The 18,232-nt window shown below is 52.2% G+C and overlaps 8 protein-coding genes across 8 annotated transcripts; 3 read left to right on the top strand and 5 right to left on the bottom strand.

Moving 5' to 3' along the window:
- Positions 1-1,318: 1,318 nt before the first annotated feature.
- CKM354_000989100 (uncharacterized protein) lies at positions 1,319-1,984 on the top strand (the record flags this gene model as incomplete). The annotated part of the gene is made up of 1 exon (XM_044805331.1): positions 1,319-1,984. The coding sequence occupies one exon, from the start codon at positions 1,319-1,321 to the stop codon at positions 1,982-1,984; it is 666 nt and encodes a 221-aa protein (XP_044661266.1).
- Positions 1,985-2,449: 465 nt separating this feature from the next.
- On the bottom strand, positions 2,450-3,928 carry CKM354_000989000 (uncharacterized protein; the record flags this gene model as incomplete). The annotated part of the gene is made up of 2 exons (XM_044805330.1): positions 2,450-3,420; positions 3,478-3,928. 2 exons carry the CDS (start codon positions 3,926-3,928, stop codon positions 2,450-2,452), a joined length of 1,422 nt encoding a protein of 473 aa, XP_044661265.1.
- A 1,039-nt stretch (positions 3,929-4,967) lies between these two features.
- CKM354_000988900 (uncharacterized protein) lies at positions 4,968-8,336 on the bottom strand (the record flags this gene model as incomplete). Its single annotated transcript, XM_044805329.1, has 2 exons — positions 4,968-6,564; positions 6,868-8,336. The coding sequence occupies 2 exons, from the start codon at positions 8,334-8,336 to the stop codon at positions 4,968-4,970; spliced, it is 3,066 nt and encodes a 1,021-aa protein (XP_044661264.1).
- Positions 8,337-9,582: 1,246 nt separating this feature from the next.
- Positions 9,583-10,984, bottom strand: CKM354_000988800 (tRNA dimethylallyltransferase; the record flags this gene model as incomplete). The annotated part of the gene is made up of 2 exons (XM_044805328.1): positions 9,583-10,857; positions 10,916-10,984. 2 exons carry the CDS (start codon positions 10,982-10,984, stop codon positions 9,583-9,585), a joined length of 1,344 nt encoding a protein of 447 aa, XP_044661263.1.
- Positions 10,985-11,265: 281 nt separating this feature from the next.
- CKM354_000988700 (uncharacterized protein) lies at positions 11,266-12,239 on the top strand (the record flags this gene model as incomplete). Its single annotated transcript, XM_044805327.1, has 3 exons — positions 11,266-11,295; positions 11,354-11,450; positions 11,515-12,239. 3 exons carry the CDS (start codon positions 11,266-11,268, stop codon positions 12,237-12,239), a joined length of 852 nt encoding a protein of 283 aa, XP_044661262.1.
- Positions 12,240-12,779: 540 nt separating this feature from the next.
- CKM354_000988600 (uncharacterized protein) lies at positions 12,780-13,957 on the top strand (the record flags this gene model as incomplete). Its single annotated transcript, XM_044805326.1, has 2 exons — positions 12,780-13,299; positions 13,350-13,957. 2 exons carry the CDS (start codon positions 12,780-12,782, stop codon positions 13,955-13,957), a joined length of 1,128 nt encoding a protein of 375 aa, XP_044661261.1.
- A 540-nt stretch (positions 13,958-14,497) lies between these two features.
- CKM354_000988500 (uncharacterized protein) lies at positions 14,498-15,904 on the bottom strand (the record flags this gene model as incomplete). The annotated part of the gene is made up of 1 exon (XM_044805325.1): positions 14,498-15,904. One exon carries the CDS (start codon positions 15,902-15,904, stop codon positions 14,498-14,500), a length of 1,407 nt encoding a protein of 468 aa, XP_044661260.1.
- A 777-nt stretch (positions 15,905-16,681) lies between these two features.
- Positions 16,682-17,773, bottom strand: CKM354_000988400 (uncharacterized protein; the record flags this gene model as incomplete). The annotated part of the gene is made up of 1 exon (XM_044805324.1): positions 16,682-17,773. The coding sequence occupies one exon, from the start codon at positions 17,771-17,773 to the stop codon at positions 16,682-16,684; it is 1,092 nt and encodes a 363-aa protein (XP_044661259.1).
- Between the last annotated feature and the right edge of the window lie 459 nt (positions 17,774-18,232).

Below are 18,232 nucleotides of genomic sequence, written 5' to 3'. Positions count from 1 at the left end.
GAGCTGTGTGCTGTGCTGTGCTGGCTGTGCCACGAGCGTGCCTGCCAGCCAGACGAAGTGTCTCAGCGGTTGTGCAATCGACGCGCTCTGTCCAATCAGGAAGGCGGGATGGAGATGACTCCTGTATGGCGCAGTGGCCTTTTTCCCGATTGTCGACCTCACTCCTTGACATGGCCACCGAACAAGGCGACGACGCTCCTCAAGCGACGGGCGAGTGGCCGCATTCAGCGCCGGTCGCGTGGCCCATCCATGTCTGCTGGTCACCGGTCGCGTACGGCTCAGCCCTCGAGCGTGCGCGCGGCGAAGCCCAGGGGCACCGCACAGAGCTGTCGTTCTTTGCGAGAATGACGCGCGAGCCGACTGCGGTGTAACGGGCAGCCTCTCCTCCCAGTGGTCGTCGTCGGCAAGCTGCCTGCAATTGAGATCCGCTATGCACCCCGTCACTGTCGCACGAATGCGATGGTGCTGATGGCCAAGCCACGGCCGTCCGCTGACAGGCAAACCAGCAGCAGACTGACAGACAGATGCCTTCTCGTATGAATGGGACGATGCCTCCTGCCGCTCGTTTACGGACATGGCCGCAACTGCCGGCACGGGCTGCAGCCAGACTTCTGCTCGAGCCACACGGATGCCCGCTGCTGCTGTCGACAATCGACGTCGGCACCATCCAACTCCTGCCATCACCGCCGGCTTGCCGCTCCGCCCGAGCTTCCATTGCTGAACCAACTTCTCCGCTGTGCAACACCACCACGGCCGGGGCACGCGGCGGAATGCGCACAGCACGCCCCCCGTCGACACTCAAATAATGCGTCTGTCTGATGCACCTCGACGCATAGCCCACCCTTGCCTGTCACGCTGCGATCCGCCCTCAGCCAATATAATTGTGTCACTTTGCTGCTGTGCACCCAACCATGTCTCTTCAATTCGACCATTTCTCCCATCATTGCTATTGTTAACCGAGCCCACCACGGGCACAATTGTGTCACCACAACTACGACGCTGAACGCTATCGCGACCAGGATCCATTGCAGCCTCCACCTGCTGCCAGTCCTCACTGGCCATTGATGCCATTCGACACTTCGGACAATCCTGCCCTCCCGCTTGCTAGTCCGTTGACCAGCCCTGCACAAGACCAAAAGAGGACTATACACGTCTTCAGTGTCACCCAACATTCAGCGCATACTGCCGGCTGTGGGAGAAGTCGAGTAGTGCTCATGATTGCGCAGGAATCGGCCTGTCGATATTACTCCCCGCCTCCAACGTCCGCATTGGCGAGGCAGACAAACATACATATGCCTCGCCACTTCCCTCTCCCACAATGCAAGCTTCATCGTCCACAAACTCTCCTGACACCAAACAACGGGCAGTGAGGAACTGGCTTGACAACATTCCTCCGACCTTTCCCAAGACGACGACGTCTAACATCCCCATATCGTCGGTCATCAACGAGGCCACACCGACAGAGCTGTGCACAATGACTCGCTCTTCAGCTCAAAGCTTGAGTGCTCTGACCAGCTCGAGCACCATTGTGCTCTTCACACCAGTCATTGCTGCCAAAGCATCACCCAGCAAGACTTCATCTGGAAACAATACCGACCCGTTCGAGACGTTGGGCCGTGCTCTAAGTCGACACCACAAGCGTATCCGCCATGTGCCATACCATCCCAAGATTGGTTTCACAGACACACATGACGCCTTCCTCAGCCAAGCCGATGCTGTCGTGGTCGTTATAGCTGAACCAGCGTTCAACAAGACCGAAAGCCTTGGCGATCAGATTGAGTTTGCGGAGAATGCAAACGCAGCATTGAAAGAAAGCCTGGGTGGGAGACCGCTCAAGCACCCTGTTACATTGATTCAATGCGGCAACTCCGAAGGGAACTGGTGGCCAGACAGTTCAGCATTTGAGACAGTCATGAAGTGTCGTTCGTACGATGTGGACACGGCACAACAGGTGGCGAGGAAGCTGTTTGAGGGGAGGAAGTGATGTTCCTCATTTGTCAACGCAAACAGCTTTCTCAACAACCAACGACTGATCATGCCCATCATGACCAACATTCTTACTCGGCGCATAAAATTATCCGAAACGGCCTTACATGTCATCGATACTGGAGTCGACGAAGCATACGCTGTTCTTGGCGCCTGTCGCGCAAACTTCGGGTGACATGTATTAGCACCGCATCAAATAAAGGCGGACGACTTCTTAATATCGGCGGATTGCAATCCGGAGGAACGAAGTGCAATTGAGAGATACCCCCTGGTGTGGCTTCCCTGAAGGTGTGGGCGACATTCACTTTCTGAAATTCGAGCAAATCGATTGGCTGTTGCGTTCCGTTCACATATCCTTTTCTGTATATAGCTTATTTCACATCATCTCTGTATGCTTCTTGTTGACATCGTTCAGATCATTACCATATCTGCTCCCACTCTTCTCTCTCCATCGATGATCTTTCTACTCCAACCCAAAGCAGTTCGCATAATAAGTACTCGTCCCCGGCCAATCACTAAAAATCTTCGTAGCTCCAACCTGTTGAGCAATGACGTCGATCACCTCAAATTGATCCCCATCATTATTGATCAAATTGTTCACAGAAGAATAGTAGTATCCTCCACCACTCTCCAACGGCCCACTCCTCTCAAAACTCCACGTAATAATCTCCAACCCCGCATCCTTCGCCGCAGTAGCATACGTCGAAGGAATTATCGACTGTGTCTCATTATCCGCAGTAATCAATTGCCAAATACTCGGCGCAATAATCTTCACTCCGCGTTCTGCAAGACCTGGAAGAGATGCAACTGCTTCATCGTAACCTGTAGCGTTCAAATCGGCGCGTTCGTCGAGGTAGACGGCTTGTTCACCGTATGCGGGAGCATTATCGATCCAGTAGAAAATATCCGCTGGGAGGAAAGATTGTAACCAGACGCGAGAGGGGTCGATGGACGCGGAGTCGAAAGTATCGACGATTTGTTGGACGAAGTTTTCTTGAGTGTAGTTTCCGTCGAATGGCATGTCAATCTCTGGAGTTTTGGCTTCAGCGGTGAAATTTAATCCGTAGCTGTCTACCAGCGCGATTTGTTCTTTCAATGAGACGGGTTCGGCGCAATCGGCGGCGTAGAGGTTTGTGCGCCAGTCCGGGGTCTGGCCGAGGCGGCCGTTGTATTGGGATGTGTTCAAGGCGTTGAAGGTTCCGGATTCCATTTCGGCGCAGAGGGTTTTGTATTCGGCGAGGGTGATGTCGGAGGTGCAGCATTTTGCTGTGGCGAGGTCGCCTGTTTCGGGGTTGAAGGGGACGAAGGGTTCGCTGCATTTTGCTGCTAGTTCGGGGATTGCGAGGATGTTGGTTGTGTAGTGGAGGTCGCAGTTGGAGTGGCGGCAGACGAGTTCGCGGTCGGAGGTGAAGCTTACGTCGCATTCGATTATGCCTGGAGGATGTCAGTCTTGCGAATATTGGACTACTGGCTTGAGAGATTGCTGCTCACCTGCTCCCATTCGTGCTGCAGCTTCGTACCCTTCTCGCGAGTGCTCTGGGAATTGCAAAGCAGCTCCTCGATGCGAGATGGAGAAACTGCTCGTCTTGAAAGGTCCCTCGGAACAGCTCTCCAGCTTCTCCTTCAATGGCCCATCGTCCATATTGTCCACGAGGTACCATGGCCTCGGTCCAAGCTGAACATTCAAGCTCTTCTCTGGTTGTCCCTTTGCATGCCCGCGGTATGGCTGAGGTGCAACAGGCTGCTGGCTGCCTCCTCCACCATTGCTGCCACCGCCTGGGTATTTGCCCGGAGACCACTTCCCATCATCATAAGGTGTTCCTGCTCCTTCATACTTCCCAGGACTCCACGATCCGTCGTCCTGTCTCTTTGCTGGCGCGGGAGCAGCGGCTGCCAGTCCAACGGCCAAGGTAACGGCCGCGAGCTTGAGCGCGGAAGGCATGGTAGCTAGCTGTTCAGCTTTCGTAACCGGCTAGGGAGCTGTTCGCGTTCCTACTGGACACCGCAGTGAATGAATCCAGACAGCGAAGCTCTGCAAGCTCAATGCTGTGCTCCGACACGAACAGGAAGAAGTTCCAAGGAACAGAAAGATCAACAACCTACCAGCACGAGAGGAAAAGCCCGAGCAGAAACAGAAAAGCAAGGACCTCGTTCCCAAATAAATAAGTAAGCCCGCACGAAGCACCACTTTCTTCTTTTCTCCGAACCGGCTCACCCATTCCCAATGCGTGCACATCAACGTCAATGGGAGGAACTAGCTTCGCCGACAACAAGCGGATAGCTCATCTCATCATGCATGTGAGCTCCGCTTAGGACCTTTACCCGTTCCTGAGACAGCATGGAAGCTAGTCAGCTAGCACGTGGAAGCATAGCTTGCAGCGTGTGGACTCGCGTAGCAGCGCGTAGCGGCGGCATCTGGTGGGAAAGAAACAAATTGGGGCTGGGGAATGATGTCGTTGGATCTGAAATGCCCAGACTGTGGTGCTTCCGAGATCCTGGAGGTTGAGCTCGAATGGGAAGGGGCGACTTGGCGTGGGGCTTGGCGGGGTGGTTCTTATCGTGGCCGTGCGTGGGAGAGACACGTGCGGATAGGGTTGAATCTGTGCGAAGGAGTCCGGATTCAAGCTATGAAGGAGACGGGTGTCGGTGAGGAAGTGAAGCTGCAGCAAAGGATTGAGAAGTCTTATATATGAGGGGTCAGAAGTAGGAAACTAATCTTCCCAAGTCGGCACACACGCACTACCGTCACAGAACTTGTGCCTCTTCGATGATCGGCCAGCCTACGTTGCAAAAGTCTACTCTCACGCGGTGGCGCTCTCTGCTGTCGATGACCGGACCCAGCTATGCTCTGCCACGTCTGCTTGCTCTCGTTCGATACGGCTCTCAAAACTGGGACACTGCTCGTGCCTGAGTCTACAATGCATCTTTCTTCACAGAAAGATGGCACGTCACTCGATACAGCTGTACTCGTTCATTCGGATTTAATGCCTGTTCCAAAATCTCCCTTCCTCGATGTTCCGGTGCCAGGACTCTGTTGTAAACGGCAGACCACTTATTGGGTTAACTACCCGTGAGCAGCCCTTATCAGTAGCGCCATGCTTCACGAGTAGGCGAATGATCCGTTGCAGCTGCTTCCCATCCCCCCGAGTTGGGACAACCTGCTTCGCCAGAGCCAGTGGAGTATGTCCTTTCCTTGTCCTCGCATTGACACAGGCCCCTCGCTGAATCAGCAGTTCTATGACTTCGACAGCGTCCGCATGACCTCCTTGTAAAGCCAAAAGCAAAGCTGACCTGCCACATTTATCTAGCAAATCTACGACAGCTCCGGCGTCGAGCAACACCTTGACGACCGCAACGTGGCCTCTGATAGCAGCTTGCATCAAGGCTGTTCGTCCGTCACGGCGTTTGTCGTTGACGTTGAGCCCAGCGCCGAGTAGCGTCTTGACAATTGCATCGTGGCCGTGAGCTGCAGCTTCCCTCAAGCCTGTTGGTCCATGGAAATCCAGCGTTTGATTCAAATCGGCGCCAGCTTCGAGAAGGGTCTCAATAATGGCAACCTGGCTTTTGATGGCATAATTGTCGCAACTCCCGCGCCAGAGATAACATAGCCCATTGACTCCATTGACTCCCAAGTTGGCACTAGCTCCAGCCTCGAGTAGCACCTTGACAATTGCGTGATCGCCCCGACGTACAGCTTCGGCCAAGCTTGTCCTTCCATCACTGCCTGTCCAGTCGACATCAGCTCCAGCCTCGATCAGAATGGCAACAACCTCGTGCGTCCCTTGCCGGACTGTATAATGTAATGCGCGACCAAGAACATCTGTTCCCATGATGGAATTCCGATACGTGGTGTCGCAGCAAAGGCGACGCACAGCTTGCGGCCAGCCCAGGTACGCTACTATTTCGAGCCCAAATCTAGACTTCCAAATTCGCTGTACCTTTTCTTCCGAGCTAAGCAGGCGAATCTCTGCCTCTAGGCTCTCCTCGGCTCGCCGTTGGCTATGTCGATGCCAATGTTTTCTGGCATATTCCACTAGCGGAAAGCGCAACTCCATGCTTTCAGGCTTGATGTCCCGCGTAGCTTCCTTGGTATAACATTCCAAGTAGACGAAACAGCTGTCAGCCACGTAAGAGTGCGATTCCTGTTCACCAACCTTGAAGAAAGCAGCGCCAGACCGACTGGATAATATGCGGTCGGACTGTAGATATTCCTGCACAGAGAAGTGGGCGAGAGTAACGCAGGTTTCGCCTAGCCATCTGTGTTGTACAACCAGACTTCCAAGCAAATTGATGATGTCGTCTGGATCACTTCTATTCTCCACGTTGACGGACTCGGACTCCAGGTCAATGATACAAGTCTCCGCAAGTTGGCGTAAGGTCATTGGCTCTGCTTGCGACACAAGCCATGTGAGGATTACTTTTGCTTCGTAGCGATCCACTTCATCTATCTGTACGAGCATGCGCTCATAGGTCTCGTCCAAGGTGCTGGGTAATGCTCTGAGAACCTTCCGCACTTTTTGCGGCGTTGGCATCTTCATCTTCTTCAGTTCTTCGAGCTGACAGAACGCCCATCTGAACCTGCGCCAGTATTAGTTGCGACATCGTTCACATATCATGCCTTTCACACCACTCGGGCTGAGAGACGACTGCCAGAAAGATGACTTTTGGTTAGTCAGATCGCTGTTTGTCAGTCTGTCCGTAGGACGAGCTGTACCTCAGACCTTTGTAGACGTCGCGACCGTTCGTTCACCAGTTTGTGTTGAACTGCATGCTCGGTAGCAATACTGAAGGTGGTATTGATGCAAATGCGAATTGGTCGGTTTAAAGGCAATGTACATCACACTCAAGCCAAAGCACGTTAAGCAGGGAGTAGCCACTTACATGCCATCAGCTTCCTCAGCCAGTGTGTTCTTCACAAGCAATTTGCTCGTCTCATTAAACCGTCGCAGTCTCGGGTCGTTCTCGATTTCGTTCCCCACATAGCGCTCAATGTCATGGTTTGTCTGGCTGACGTCGATAGCAATCATGTCGGCCTGGATACTCTTGTGCACTGTACGACGGATTGCTGGTTCGTCTCGACTTGTCATGAACAGCTTCAATGCCTTGGTGCTCGCGGTAAGACGTTGCAAAGTTTCCAACAACTTGCGCTGTGCATCCGATGCCTGAGGACATTCATCCAAGGCATCCAGGAGAATGAAGGTAGTTGACATCGCATTTACCTGGTCGACGAAGATCTGCTCAAGTGGAGCTGTCAAAGGCGTGCCAAGTTTATGCTTCTTGCGTGCTGCCGCAAGTACTGCTAGTCCGGATCTTTTACGAGCCAACTGCGCGATCAAAGCAAGAAGCATCCCGTCCACGGACTGCTTGTCTGGACTAGCGAAAGAAAAAAAGAATATTGCAAACCCTACTAGTGGCGCGTGCTCATAATTGGCGCGCAGGTCATCTATTGCTGTCGAGCACAAGACGGACTTCCCGCAGCCCGCCTTGCCATACAGCCATAGATGGGATCCCTGGGACTTTTTCCTACAATGGTAGCCGTCACTGGAAAGAAACCAGCTCCCGGTGCCACACTGATGTTTGTCTCGAGCTGCCTTGAAGTCCAGCCATGGATCCAGAGACGGGTCGCAATTCAACCACTTGAGAAGTTTGGAAAGCTTTTTTTGTTCCGCTGATCGCAGCAATGCCTGCACTACACCTGCTGTAGAGTCCGCAGTGGCCACCACTTGCTTGACTGAATCATCGATCTGTCTCACATCCTTTGCCGTAGTAGTCGTCCGAAGCGAGACCTGATTCAAGGTAGTATCGATTCGCTTCACATTGTTCGCCGTGTCTCTTGATTGAAGCGAGACCTGGTTCAGTGTGGTATCGATGCCACCGACACTCATCTTGATCTCGACTATGTGATCGTGTGACACAGCGGCAAGCTCAATCTCGGTTGCCTGAAGCGCAAACATCAGGCGGTCGCGTATATCCTTGTCAAGACCCTGCAGTCTCTTGAGCGTACCCGCTTTGAAAGGATACTTGGCTCTATGCAATTGAGCCCAAGATCTCTCGCTTAATCCCACTGGTACTTTGTATGGCTGCAAGTTAGCCAAGAGCTCTTGTAATTCGAGCAAGCTGTCACAACAATCTTCAAGAGCCTCTTTCGCATCGCCTAGTCGACTCGCGTTATTGCTGATCTTGTCAAGTGGCACTTTTAGTCGAAAGAAGATCTTGACTAGACCCGCGATCTGCTGGCACGTGGATTCGATGTCGGTGTGGTAAGATCGCCATTTGTCGTAGTATTTGAGTAATCCTTGACAGACCTGTATCCCCAGCGAGGCCATGCCTAGGGCTGTTCCAACTTCCATGTTCGGAAACTTGCGTGTTGATGACTTAGATGGCCAGTGTCGGTATCTGAAATTGGCGACGCGATGCAGTCGAGTGAAGAGAAGCAGGAAGCCAAGGCAATATTGCTTTTCGAACGACATTTATTGCACTGCCTACCACTGAGGCGGAGTTGGAGAGCCACCAAGGCTGAGCATGTTATGTGAAGATTCTGCTGTGTTACCACGCTTCCGACGTCCCGACCCAGACTTTGAGGCGAGCAGTAATGACTCACTACAATTCCCAGGCAGGTGGGAACGATATTGGAGGCCCAAGGGGACGCACTGCTCGAATGTGCATTCGCTCTCTTTCTCCATCTCACCCTGCAAGAGCAAAGGTCCTGTCGCAGTCGACTGAGATGCTCATTAGAGAGATAACTCAATTCCGGAGTCCAAAATTCCGAGGCTTTTTCAAAGCGTCACCCGATGGAGTAGTTCGCCCAACATCTCCTAGCTCGAGCATCATGTCCTCGACAAAACGCCAATGCGCTTGCTGCCTGATGTGGACTCCTAGTTGGTATGGACATCTGGCAAGCTCGCGCGTTCCAAAGCCTACGACAGAGCGACATCTCGCCATCCTCGTTCATCGCTACGACCAAGGCATTTCTTTCAATTCGTGCGTGCATCCAGCATAAGTAAGGAAATATTTTTTCGTATCTGCTCGAAAGGATGCCAGAATGTGTCGACATTGCCGGCGAGCGTGAAGGGAGTGTCTACCAGGTCATTCTCTGCACAGTCTGTTTCGAGCTTTGAGCTGATGTGTGACGTTAGGTAAGTGATGCCCTCACTCAAACTCTTGTAGATAAAGGAGAACCACCTCTTTAAATAAGGCTGAACCATGCATATCTGATGATATTGAGATCTCCGCGTTTTCGTCTCTGCTGTCTCCCACGACAATCCGAAGGAGAATATCTGGTATTGGTATACATGCTTGGCCATGCTGAGCGGGTCTCCGCAGACTCTTTGTATCGGAGGAAGATCAAGGCCACGGCAGGCAAAGATGAAAGCGTTATCCTTCACTAGCTGCGTAGCAGCCTTGAAAAGTCCTTGCACAAAGATGAAGAGCTATTTGAGTCGCATATTGACCGCATATGGAGCGTTAACCAACGCGAACTCTGCCTTTTCAGTCGGTCGACTCCAGGTCGCTGGGGCGATATCAGAGCATCCTTGATCATGTCGGCCATATCTGGATGTCGTCGGCTGTACAGCTACCCGATGTGATAAAGCCATCTCAGCTATTGCTAAGACACTCTCCACTAAGCACTCCAGCTTGCCTGGCCTTGCTGACACGTTTCTTGTGGCTTTTACTCTCTACGTGCGCTGTCCTCTGCGCTGGCGTGACAGAAGTGACACCGCAGATAGCACAATAATCTTTACCCCATGCTTCCGGCGCAGCGGCTAGATCTTCTCTCTTGGGCCGCAATTGCTCAGCAGCGACAGAAGACAGGGAAGAAGGAGCGGGCATATCCTCTGCTCCTAAGAACTGTCTTGTGACCTGCACAGCTGGATCCACAACAGTCTTGTCGAACCTCTCCACATCCGAGCCATCGACTAGGTAGAGACTTTGTGGTGCTTGGGCTTCGGCCAAAGCGTTGACCAATTTGACGCGAATCCAGCGAATTTGGCGTTTGGCATATTGTCGAGTTGAGGCCTTGGTAGCCTCAAGAGCTGCGGATTTGAGCTTCTCGAGACCGCAATCGTTCGCGAATCCTGCTTGCAATGCACGAGCATATTCGCGGAACTCCTTGTAGCCAATACTTACCCAGATGCCTTTGCCGTCATCTAACGGAGTGCCGGCTTTTTTTTGTTCGTCATTGAATGCGTCTAGTTTCTGAACTTCATCCAGCAGGCCACTGGCAAGCATCTTATCCACGCGTCGGTCCAGCCTTTCTCGTAATGTGTCGTTCTCCGCATGCACCCAGAACAGTAATGCTGGGAAGCGCATCCGAGCTTCACTCGTTTCTTTCTCGGCAACCTCTGCTTTCCGTGCTCGCTGCTCCGCGTATATGTCGGAGGCTTTCTTCCCAGTCTGCAGATAGATCTCAAGACTGCGCTGTATCTTCCGCCTGTCGTTCGGATGCCATCGATCGGCCATGACGGGATCGACCCTCTTCAGCTCTTCCAATAGGACCTCTGTAGGCTCTTTCAAAATTGGCCATTTGTCTGAAGTATCCGCCACGAACTCGCGCTGCTCTCGGTCCTCGTCCGGTTCTGCCAGCCGGTCATGGAACAGTAGACTCTGGGTGTAATAATGCGTCCCGCCCACCAGGATCGGCAATCGTCCTCGTGAACGTATTTCTTCAATGACTTTGAGCGCATGCTGCACGAAAGTACCTACCACCCATGTCTGTTCGTGCAATCCTATACACCCGAGCAGATGGTGCGGTATACCCTGCTGCTCTTCTGCGGTGATCTTATTCGTGATGATCGGCAGTCCGGCGTACAGCTGCATCGCGTCGCCATTGATGATCTCGCCATTGTATCGCTTCGCAAGCTCGACGGCCAGCTGCTTGCTGTGATCAGTTTCCGGTCAGTAGCGAGTCTTTCTGCCACGAAACACCTACTTGTGATTTCCCGGTGCCTGTTGCGCCGACGACCGCGATCAGCGGGTTCCTAGGCGGCGAGCGTGTCATCGTGGACAATGACCTGCCTATGCCGCGAGTGAGCATCCGGTTTGTCTGCTCATGCCTGCATTCAGTTGGTGCGGCCGCTCGGAGTTGAAGTTGTAAGGCGTGATCTGGAAATTGTCGACCACGTTAGCGCCGAATTTCGGCTCATGACACTTCGACTTCATGGCTGGGCATAAATTCGTCACCACCCTGGAACAAAGATAAAGAGAAGCCCAGATTCGTTGAACTCTATTGTTCTTCTGTCAAGTCTCTCGTCGAGCAGATCAGCATCAAGAACTGCAAGAATGCCAGCACAGAAGCCTCCGACCATTACGGTAACTTTCGACATCGCATTGGAATAATACGATTGTGAGACTGACATAGATGATCCAGGTCAACAACCTATCCTACGCATTCCCAGATGGAAGCTCTGGTCTACAGGATGTCACACTTGACCTCCCGGCTGGCGCTCGCTGTCTTCTAATCGGCGGTACGCTTCAAGATCTGCGCAAAGCACCTTCATCTGTTTACACGGAATGCTAAATCCCACAGAGCAAACGGCGCGGGCAAGACTACGCTCCTCCGCCTCTTGAGCGGAAAGCGCATGGCACCTCCAGACACTGTCTACGTTGCAGATATCGATCCATTTGCCACCGGTCTCGAAGGCGTGACGTATCTCGGTCTGGAGTGGGTCCTCAATCCTATTGTTCGCAGTGATATTGCTGTACCGGAACTTTTGAAGAGTGTTGGAGGCGATCACTATCCTGAGCGACGTGACGAATTGGTCAGAATTCTGGACGTGGATCTTTCGTGGCATCTTCACGCTGTCTCGGATGGTGAGAGACGTCGTGTGCAACTGTGCATGGGACTACTGCGTCCTTGGACCGTTCTTTTGCTGGATGAGATCACTGTTGACTTGGATCTGCTTTCTCGACACAACTTTCTGCAATTCCTCAAGCAGGAGACGGAGAGTAGACAATGCACGATTGTGTATGCAACACACATCCTGGACAATCTGGCCAAGTGGCCCACGCATCTGGTCCACATGAGTTTGGGCAAGGTGAAGAAGTGGGGCGAGCTGGACACTTTCGAGGTGCCGAAGACGGATGGTGGAGAAGAGGGTAACAGCCGGCTAGGCCAGCTAGTCATGGGCTGGCTGAGGGAGGACTTGCAGGAGCGAGGGCCGAGAAATGCTCCGCGGTCTGATGGTAAGACGTACCAGAGCTTCGAAGGCAAGGGAGGATATGGGCAGGAGACGTACAAAGAGGACAAGGACTGAGATCGCGGACGCCGTTCGTCTCACCCTTTTCGGTTTATGAAATATTAGCATGAGGTTCAACACGGAGGAGTTCGAGCAGTATACATGAGCGTTCAACAGGGAAGAGACATCACGATATATGCTTAGATTATCGCCAATGGCAAATGACAGAAAACAGAGGGCTGCCTCCAACAGTTTTGCTCCATTCATCGATGCGAGGAGATCTGGCACTGCCCTTAAGCTTCTTGTTGCCAAGACACGGCAGCAGCGGGGAATGCAATGCGCGTGGCCTGCCAGAATGCGAAGCTTACGAATCCGTTCTGATATGTGATATGATCAGTAAACCGGATGTACGCCGTCAAATTTTCACTGGGCGCGGCGGCGGTGTTGGTGGCGGTGATGATGATGCTCGTGCACAGGTGAACAGGTGGCAGCATTGCCGCTTTTGTCAGCAGCGCAAGTTTGGACCCTGGAAATGGAGCTTGGGCTATTGAAATCGACACTTCTGACGCCCGCCTCTCTGCTTCTCCCACTCCATTCCAAACACGAGAATCGACCACAATGCCTCGATTCGCACAGATATTCACCGTGGCGCTGGCCGCTGTGAGCACCGTCTCTGCCGGAGCTGTCATCGACTTGACGCCCAAGAACTTCGATAAGGAAATCCTCAAGTCGGGCAAGCCAGCACTCGTCGAGTTCTTTGCGCCATGGTGCGGTCACTGCAAGACTCTTGCGCCAATCTATGAAGAGTTGGCTGCCAGCTTTGAGGGAGCCAAGGACAAGGTCATCATTGCGAAGGTTGACGCCGATGAGCACAAAGAGCTGGGCAAGAAGTACGAGATTCAGGGCTTCCCTACATTGAAATGGTTCGATGGAACGGGCAAGTCGAAGCCTGAAGACTACAAGAGTGGCCGTGATTTGGACAGCCTTACTGCATTCATCACTGAGAAGACCGGAGCCAAGCCAAAGAAGTCGAAGACTGCGGCTAGCCAGGTGGAATATCTTACCGACTCGTCGTTTGAGGACAAGATTGGCAAGGACCAGGAAGCCATTGTCGCCTTCACTGCTCCATGGTGCGGACGTGAGTAGCAACTTTGCACGATACAATTGAATATTACTAACAAGTGACAGACTGCAAGACCCTCGCTCCTACCTGGGAGAAGGTCGCAGCTGACTTCGCCAGCGAGGACAACGTTCTCGTTGGCAAGGTCGATTGCGAGGCACCAAACGCCAAGGCCACCGCTGAGAAGTACGGCGTCAAGTCATATCCAACCATTCTCTATTTCCCTAAGGGCTCCACCGAATCGCAGCCATACAGCGGTGGCCGCAGCGAGGAGGATCTGGTTTCGTTCTTGAACGAGAAAGCCGGCACTTTCCGCGCACCAGGTGGTACCCTCAACGCTCTTGCTGGTGTCATCCCATCTCTCGAATCCACTGTCGCCAGCCTCCAAACCGGTGGTGAGGCAGCATACAACGAGCTCGTCAAGCAGGCCGGCAAGCTCCAGGGCAAGTACGCTGAGTACTACACCAAGGTCGCAAAGAAGCTGCAAGAGAACACCGAATACGCGCAGAAGGAATCGACGAGACTCACAAACCTCATCACCAAGGGCGGTCTCGCACCAGAGAAGTTGGACGATCTGACTAGCAGGAAGAACATCTTGAGCGTCTTTTTGGGCAAGACTGCTGAGGGCGCAGAGAGTGTCAAGGAGGCTGCTGAGAGCGCTAAGTCAGAGTTGTAGAGGTGCGGACTGTATGACTTTGTGGTATGCGTACAACAACAGCAAAGTAGACTAGGTTGCTCACGGACACAGTCTCGTCTGTGGTGCGAGGCAAATCTAGATATCATGACTTGAATGACAGCACATTCTCGATTTGGCAGGTCCCTCCACGAGACAGCCACAGTACTGTAATTGAGTGGATTCGGAAGTTCTTTGCTCGACAACAGTCGCATACTTCCTTGCGGTTCGACGAGCAACCTGAGGGCCACCACGTACTGCAAAGTTCCGCCGACCCAAGAATACAAGCCGGAGGCGTGGGAGGACCGAGCCGTAAATTGCTCCTGCGAGGTCATCGGCGCGGCTGCTTCCTAGTCTGGTGAGTCTATCGACATCATGCGGGCTGCCGTTTTGCTCTATCCCACCGCCTTCTCCGAGCGATCTGCATCGAATATGCTCTCAAAAGCGCCGTCGGCCATTTAGCGCCCCTTGTCCGACTTTGAAGGTCGTGATTCTCCCGATATGATGCTCCGATCTCAATCAGACTGGCACGATGAAGCCAAATCAATGGACATTATCAGCAGCAGGCTCTTTGCTCTCCTCTTCATCAATCCGTCCGTATCTGATGAGCCTTGCAACATGAGCAACTTGGACCGCAGAATCATCCCCAGCGTCTTCTATTCCCTTCTGAAATTCCTCTCCAGATATGATTTCGAATGTGCCAGTGAGAGTCCGTCGGGCTAAAACTCCAGTTCGAAACAGTCGATTGCCCTTCTGGCTCGGAGACAAGATGGGCCGCGACCATACAGGAGGTTTGACGAAAGCTGCACCTGTCGCTTGTGGGTTGTTGATGTAACCTCTCCCAACGGTTGGACCTTCGATCAAGATTTCGCCTACTTCACCAACGGGCATCAAGACATGAACATTGTTCTGATTGACAATCCACAGTGCAACGCCTGCTGGTCTACCGATATTCCGTGAAGTCGAGCCATTTTCGACTCTATAGCCAACCGAAATGGTCCCACTGCACTCGCTAATAGTGTAGCTGCCTAAAACCACTACGTGCTCGGACCAAGTTTCTATTAGCGACTGTGGTACTGTCTCGCCGTCGAGCACCAATGTTTCCAACGTCGGCACATCAACGGGTTGGAAGGTGCTGATGAAGGATGGCGTCAATGCCGCCCAACTGACTTCCTTCAGGTTGATGAACTCCACGAGATCATGCTGGATCTCGACCTCGTTCGGCGCGCAGATTGTTCCTCCAACACACAGCGTTGTGAGAATCTCTGTAATGCATTCATCATGCCAATATTCCGCCAATTGCAGAACTCTCGACTTCTCATTCAGCATCTGCGCCGGGGCGTTCCAGAATATACCAGAAACGAACGAACGGTGCTCCAGCACTACACCACTCGGCTCTCCAGTACTAGCTCGCGTCAAGCTACAATATGCGGCATTCTTCGGAGACACAACAGGTGGACTCCATTTCATTGCTCTCCCTAGCTGCGCCACCAGGAGTGGCAAGCTTGGCGGTACAAGTACTGGATAGTCGGAAGGGAAAGAATACTGGAATGTTTCAGACGTAATAATCATCTTTGCATCCATCTCATGCAAGACGGACTCCGTATGTGATAGAGGTTGCTCCGGGTCGAGAGCTAGGAAGGCGGCGCCGGCTTTCATGACTGCTATCATGAAAATTATCATGACAGGTGATTTGTCGAAACATAGTGGTACTATGTCTTCTTTGATGACGCCTCGGTCTACGAGATCATAGGCGACCAGATCGGAGAGTCGACTGAGAGCATCATAGGTGAGATCTTCTTCTGAACTTGTGAAAGCGACTTTGCTGGGATGGATTCTTGCTTGACGTTCGATTTCGGCGTGGATGCATAGGTTTACTGTTGGGGGCAACGGCCGGTTCTGCTGTACGAGCTGATTCCATTCTTCGTAGGATATCCCGTGGTAGGCCATGTTTCTCCAGATGTCAGCCGGTCTGGTAAGTGACCTTGAAGATCAGGAACAACTTCGTGGCAGATCATGGTTCAAGTGGTCTAGCCAAAGGGGTATCGCAATGGATCTTCTGCGGGAACGCTACAGTATGGCTTGGCTTCATCCCAGTCCGGACCGCGATGGTGGTGTGTCCAGCCTATGTTCCGATCTCCACCCGTCAACGTAGCAAGGCTGGGCACCAATCACATACATACCGAAGTGAAACCGTCATTGCACAAACTCGGATTTGAGAACGTCACGCTGGTTCCGCGTATGCTAGACCTGGACATGTCAGCATTGCTATCATTTAGGGACCACGAAGAAAAATGCTTAGAAAGCATTGTCGATGTTCGAAAATTCTGAATCAATCTGAAGCAAGCTGGCGCGGCTTTCTTCAATTTTCAGGGACAACACATTGAATAGCAACATTCGATAAAGTATTCATATTCATCAAAGGTATCTTCACCTATGGACGCTATGTGTTTTGCCATTCAGCGCCTTGGCCGAGACCCTACCAATGCTTGACGCCTGAGTGAGGACTTCTTCGATCAGATCTACTCACAATACTTTCGAGAAGACGAGTGGTCTGTCATTCATCCATCGTACTCGTCAAGGGGTCACTCGACCTGAACGAGCATTGTCACAATGACGCGCAGATGATTTTCTCGTACAATTGCGGCCGTTGCAGCAGCTCAGATTTGTTCTGGTCGGGTCAAGGAGAGCGCGCTCCTGAAATTTCTTGCTCTGGCCATTCGCACGTTACAAGTATATGACTTGTCTCCCGAGTGTGCGTAAATTACATGTACCTTTCTTGCCCACGCGAGGAAATACATCCTCCAAGAGCCAAGCCTTCTGCAACTCGGTCAAGCGCAGATACTTGATAGATTCAAGCATCTTATAAGCTCTCCAATTTGAGCGGAACTGGTAGCCGATGCTGTTCCGCACCGCTTTCGGAGCCATTGGTAGCCGCAGCGCACGGAAAATGATTTGTTGCGTTAAGCATGAGTTTGGATCCTCGCCGTCCTCATAGTTGAATCCCATCGCCTTGTCGTAATCGATGAGATCCTCGTCCGCCGCTGGATTATAATTGAAAATCGTTTCTTTGGGTGAGCGTATTGCAGAGGTCCAGTCGACCAGGTTCTGCAGGGTGATACCATAGTGTGAGCCGAAATTGCTTGGAGAAATGAACAATGGAATGATGTTCGTAATTGTACCATGGTGATACACGCCATGTCCTATCGTCCACTCTTCGAACTTGTGCTCGTTACACAGGTCCGCTCGATGATTGCTGATGTGTGATGAAATCAAGGTTTCTGCCAAATGTTGGGCGAATTTTCTCTTACTTCCAAAGGTCGTCTGGTTGTCTGCCTTGGTGGCGAGGCTGGCCCAGTAGTCTGCAAAGGCATTGATGGTGTCGCAGTTGTCAAAAGCGCTTTTGGCCAGTCCACGATAATTGATGAATCTCGCCAATAGATTCAGAAAGTCTCGATGGTCATCGGTCTCCCTGAGGAGATGCTTGAACTCAGAGGCGATTCGATCACGGTCGCGCTCCTGGATGGATGTGACCAGCAGCGAGTTCTCCTTGAGATCAATGATATCTCGGAGTTGCTTGCAAACGCGACGAACACATTGAATCTGGCGTGCGGGAAGCAAGGACAAAACTTGGAGCTGTAGTTCGACCGGAAGAATCAGGCCAGTAGCTTGCGGCTTGTTGCTGGGTGGCTCAAGAGTAACGTTCGACATCGTAGTTTGAACAGCTTCGACTTGATGGTCAATCTGTGACTTGATAATGGCCTGATTACGATCCTTCATGTCGCCGCTGTTCGACTCTTCGGTGGAAGGAGTTGGCATCGTGGTTGACGAGACTCCAGTGAGCGTGTGATTTTTTTTTTTGCGAGACTTGCGTCGAGTAAGCGCGTCATTTAAGAAGCTGCGCGAGCATTCAAGGACGTGAGTGAGGAGAATGGGTCACAGCGCATTTTTGGCCGGTTCTTACCACATTCTCAGCAAAACCTAAAGACTGAGGACATACAGACAGGTACAACCAGTGGACAGTTGATGCGAGTCATCGTGGCCTCAATTTTGGAACTTAGATTTGAACATGCTTTGTACATAGAAAGAGCGGGCCAGAGGCCTACATGTACCTTGCATACTTGTCGTCCTTGGTAACTTCTTTTCTACATTGTATTCTTTGGTCAATGTCGGACTACCCTAGTTACGGCTCGACTCCCTCTGCCTTTGTCTAAGTCATGTGTGCGTAATCTTTTCACTCATTGCTCATTGCCCTCGCCCAAGTGCGACGCAGACCGT

This window comes from Cercospora kikuchii, assembly GCF_019650295.1.
Source record: "Cercospora kikuchii DNA, contig_00006, whole genome shotgun sequence".
Classification (NCBI taxonomy): domain Eukaryota; kingdom Fungi; phylum Ascomycota; class Dothideomycetes; order Mycosphaerellales; family Mycosphaerellaceae; genus Cercospora; species Cercospora kikuchii.
The sequence above is the reverse complement of the archived record's forward strand: the minus strand, read 5'-3'. Positions and strand labels throughout refer to the sequence as shown.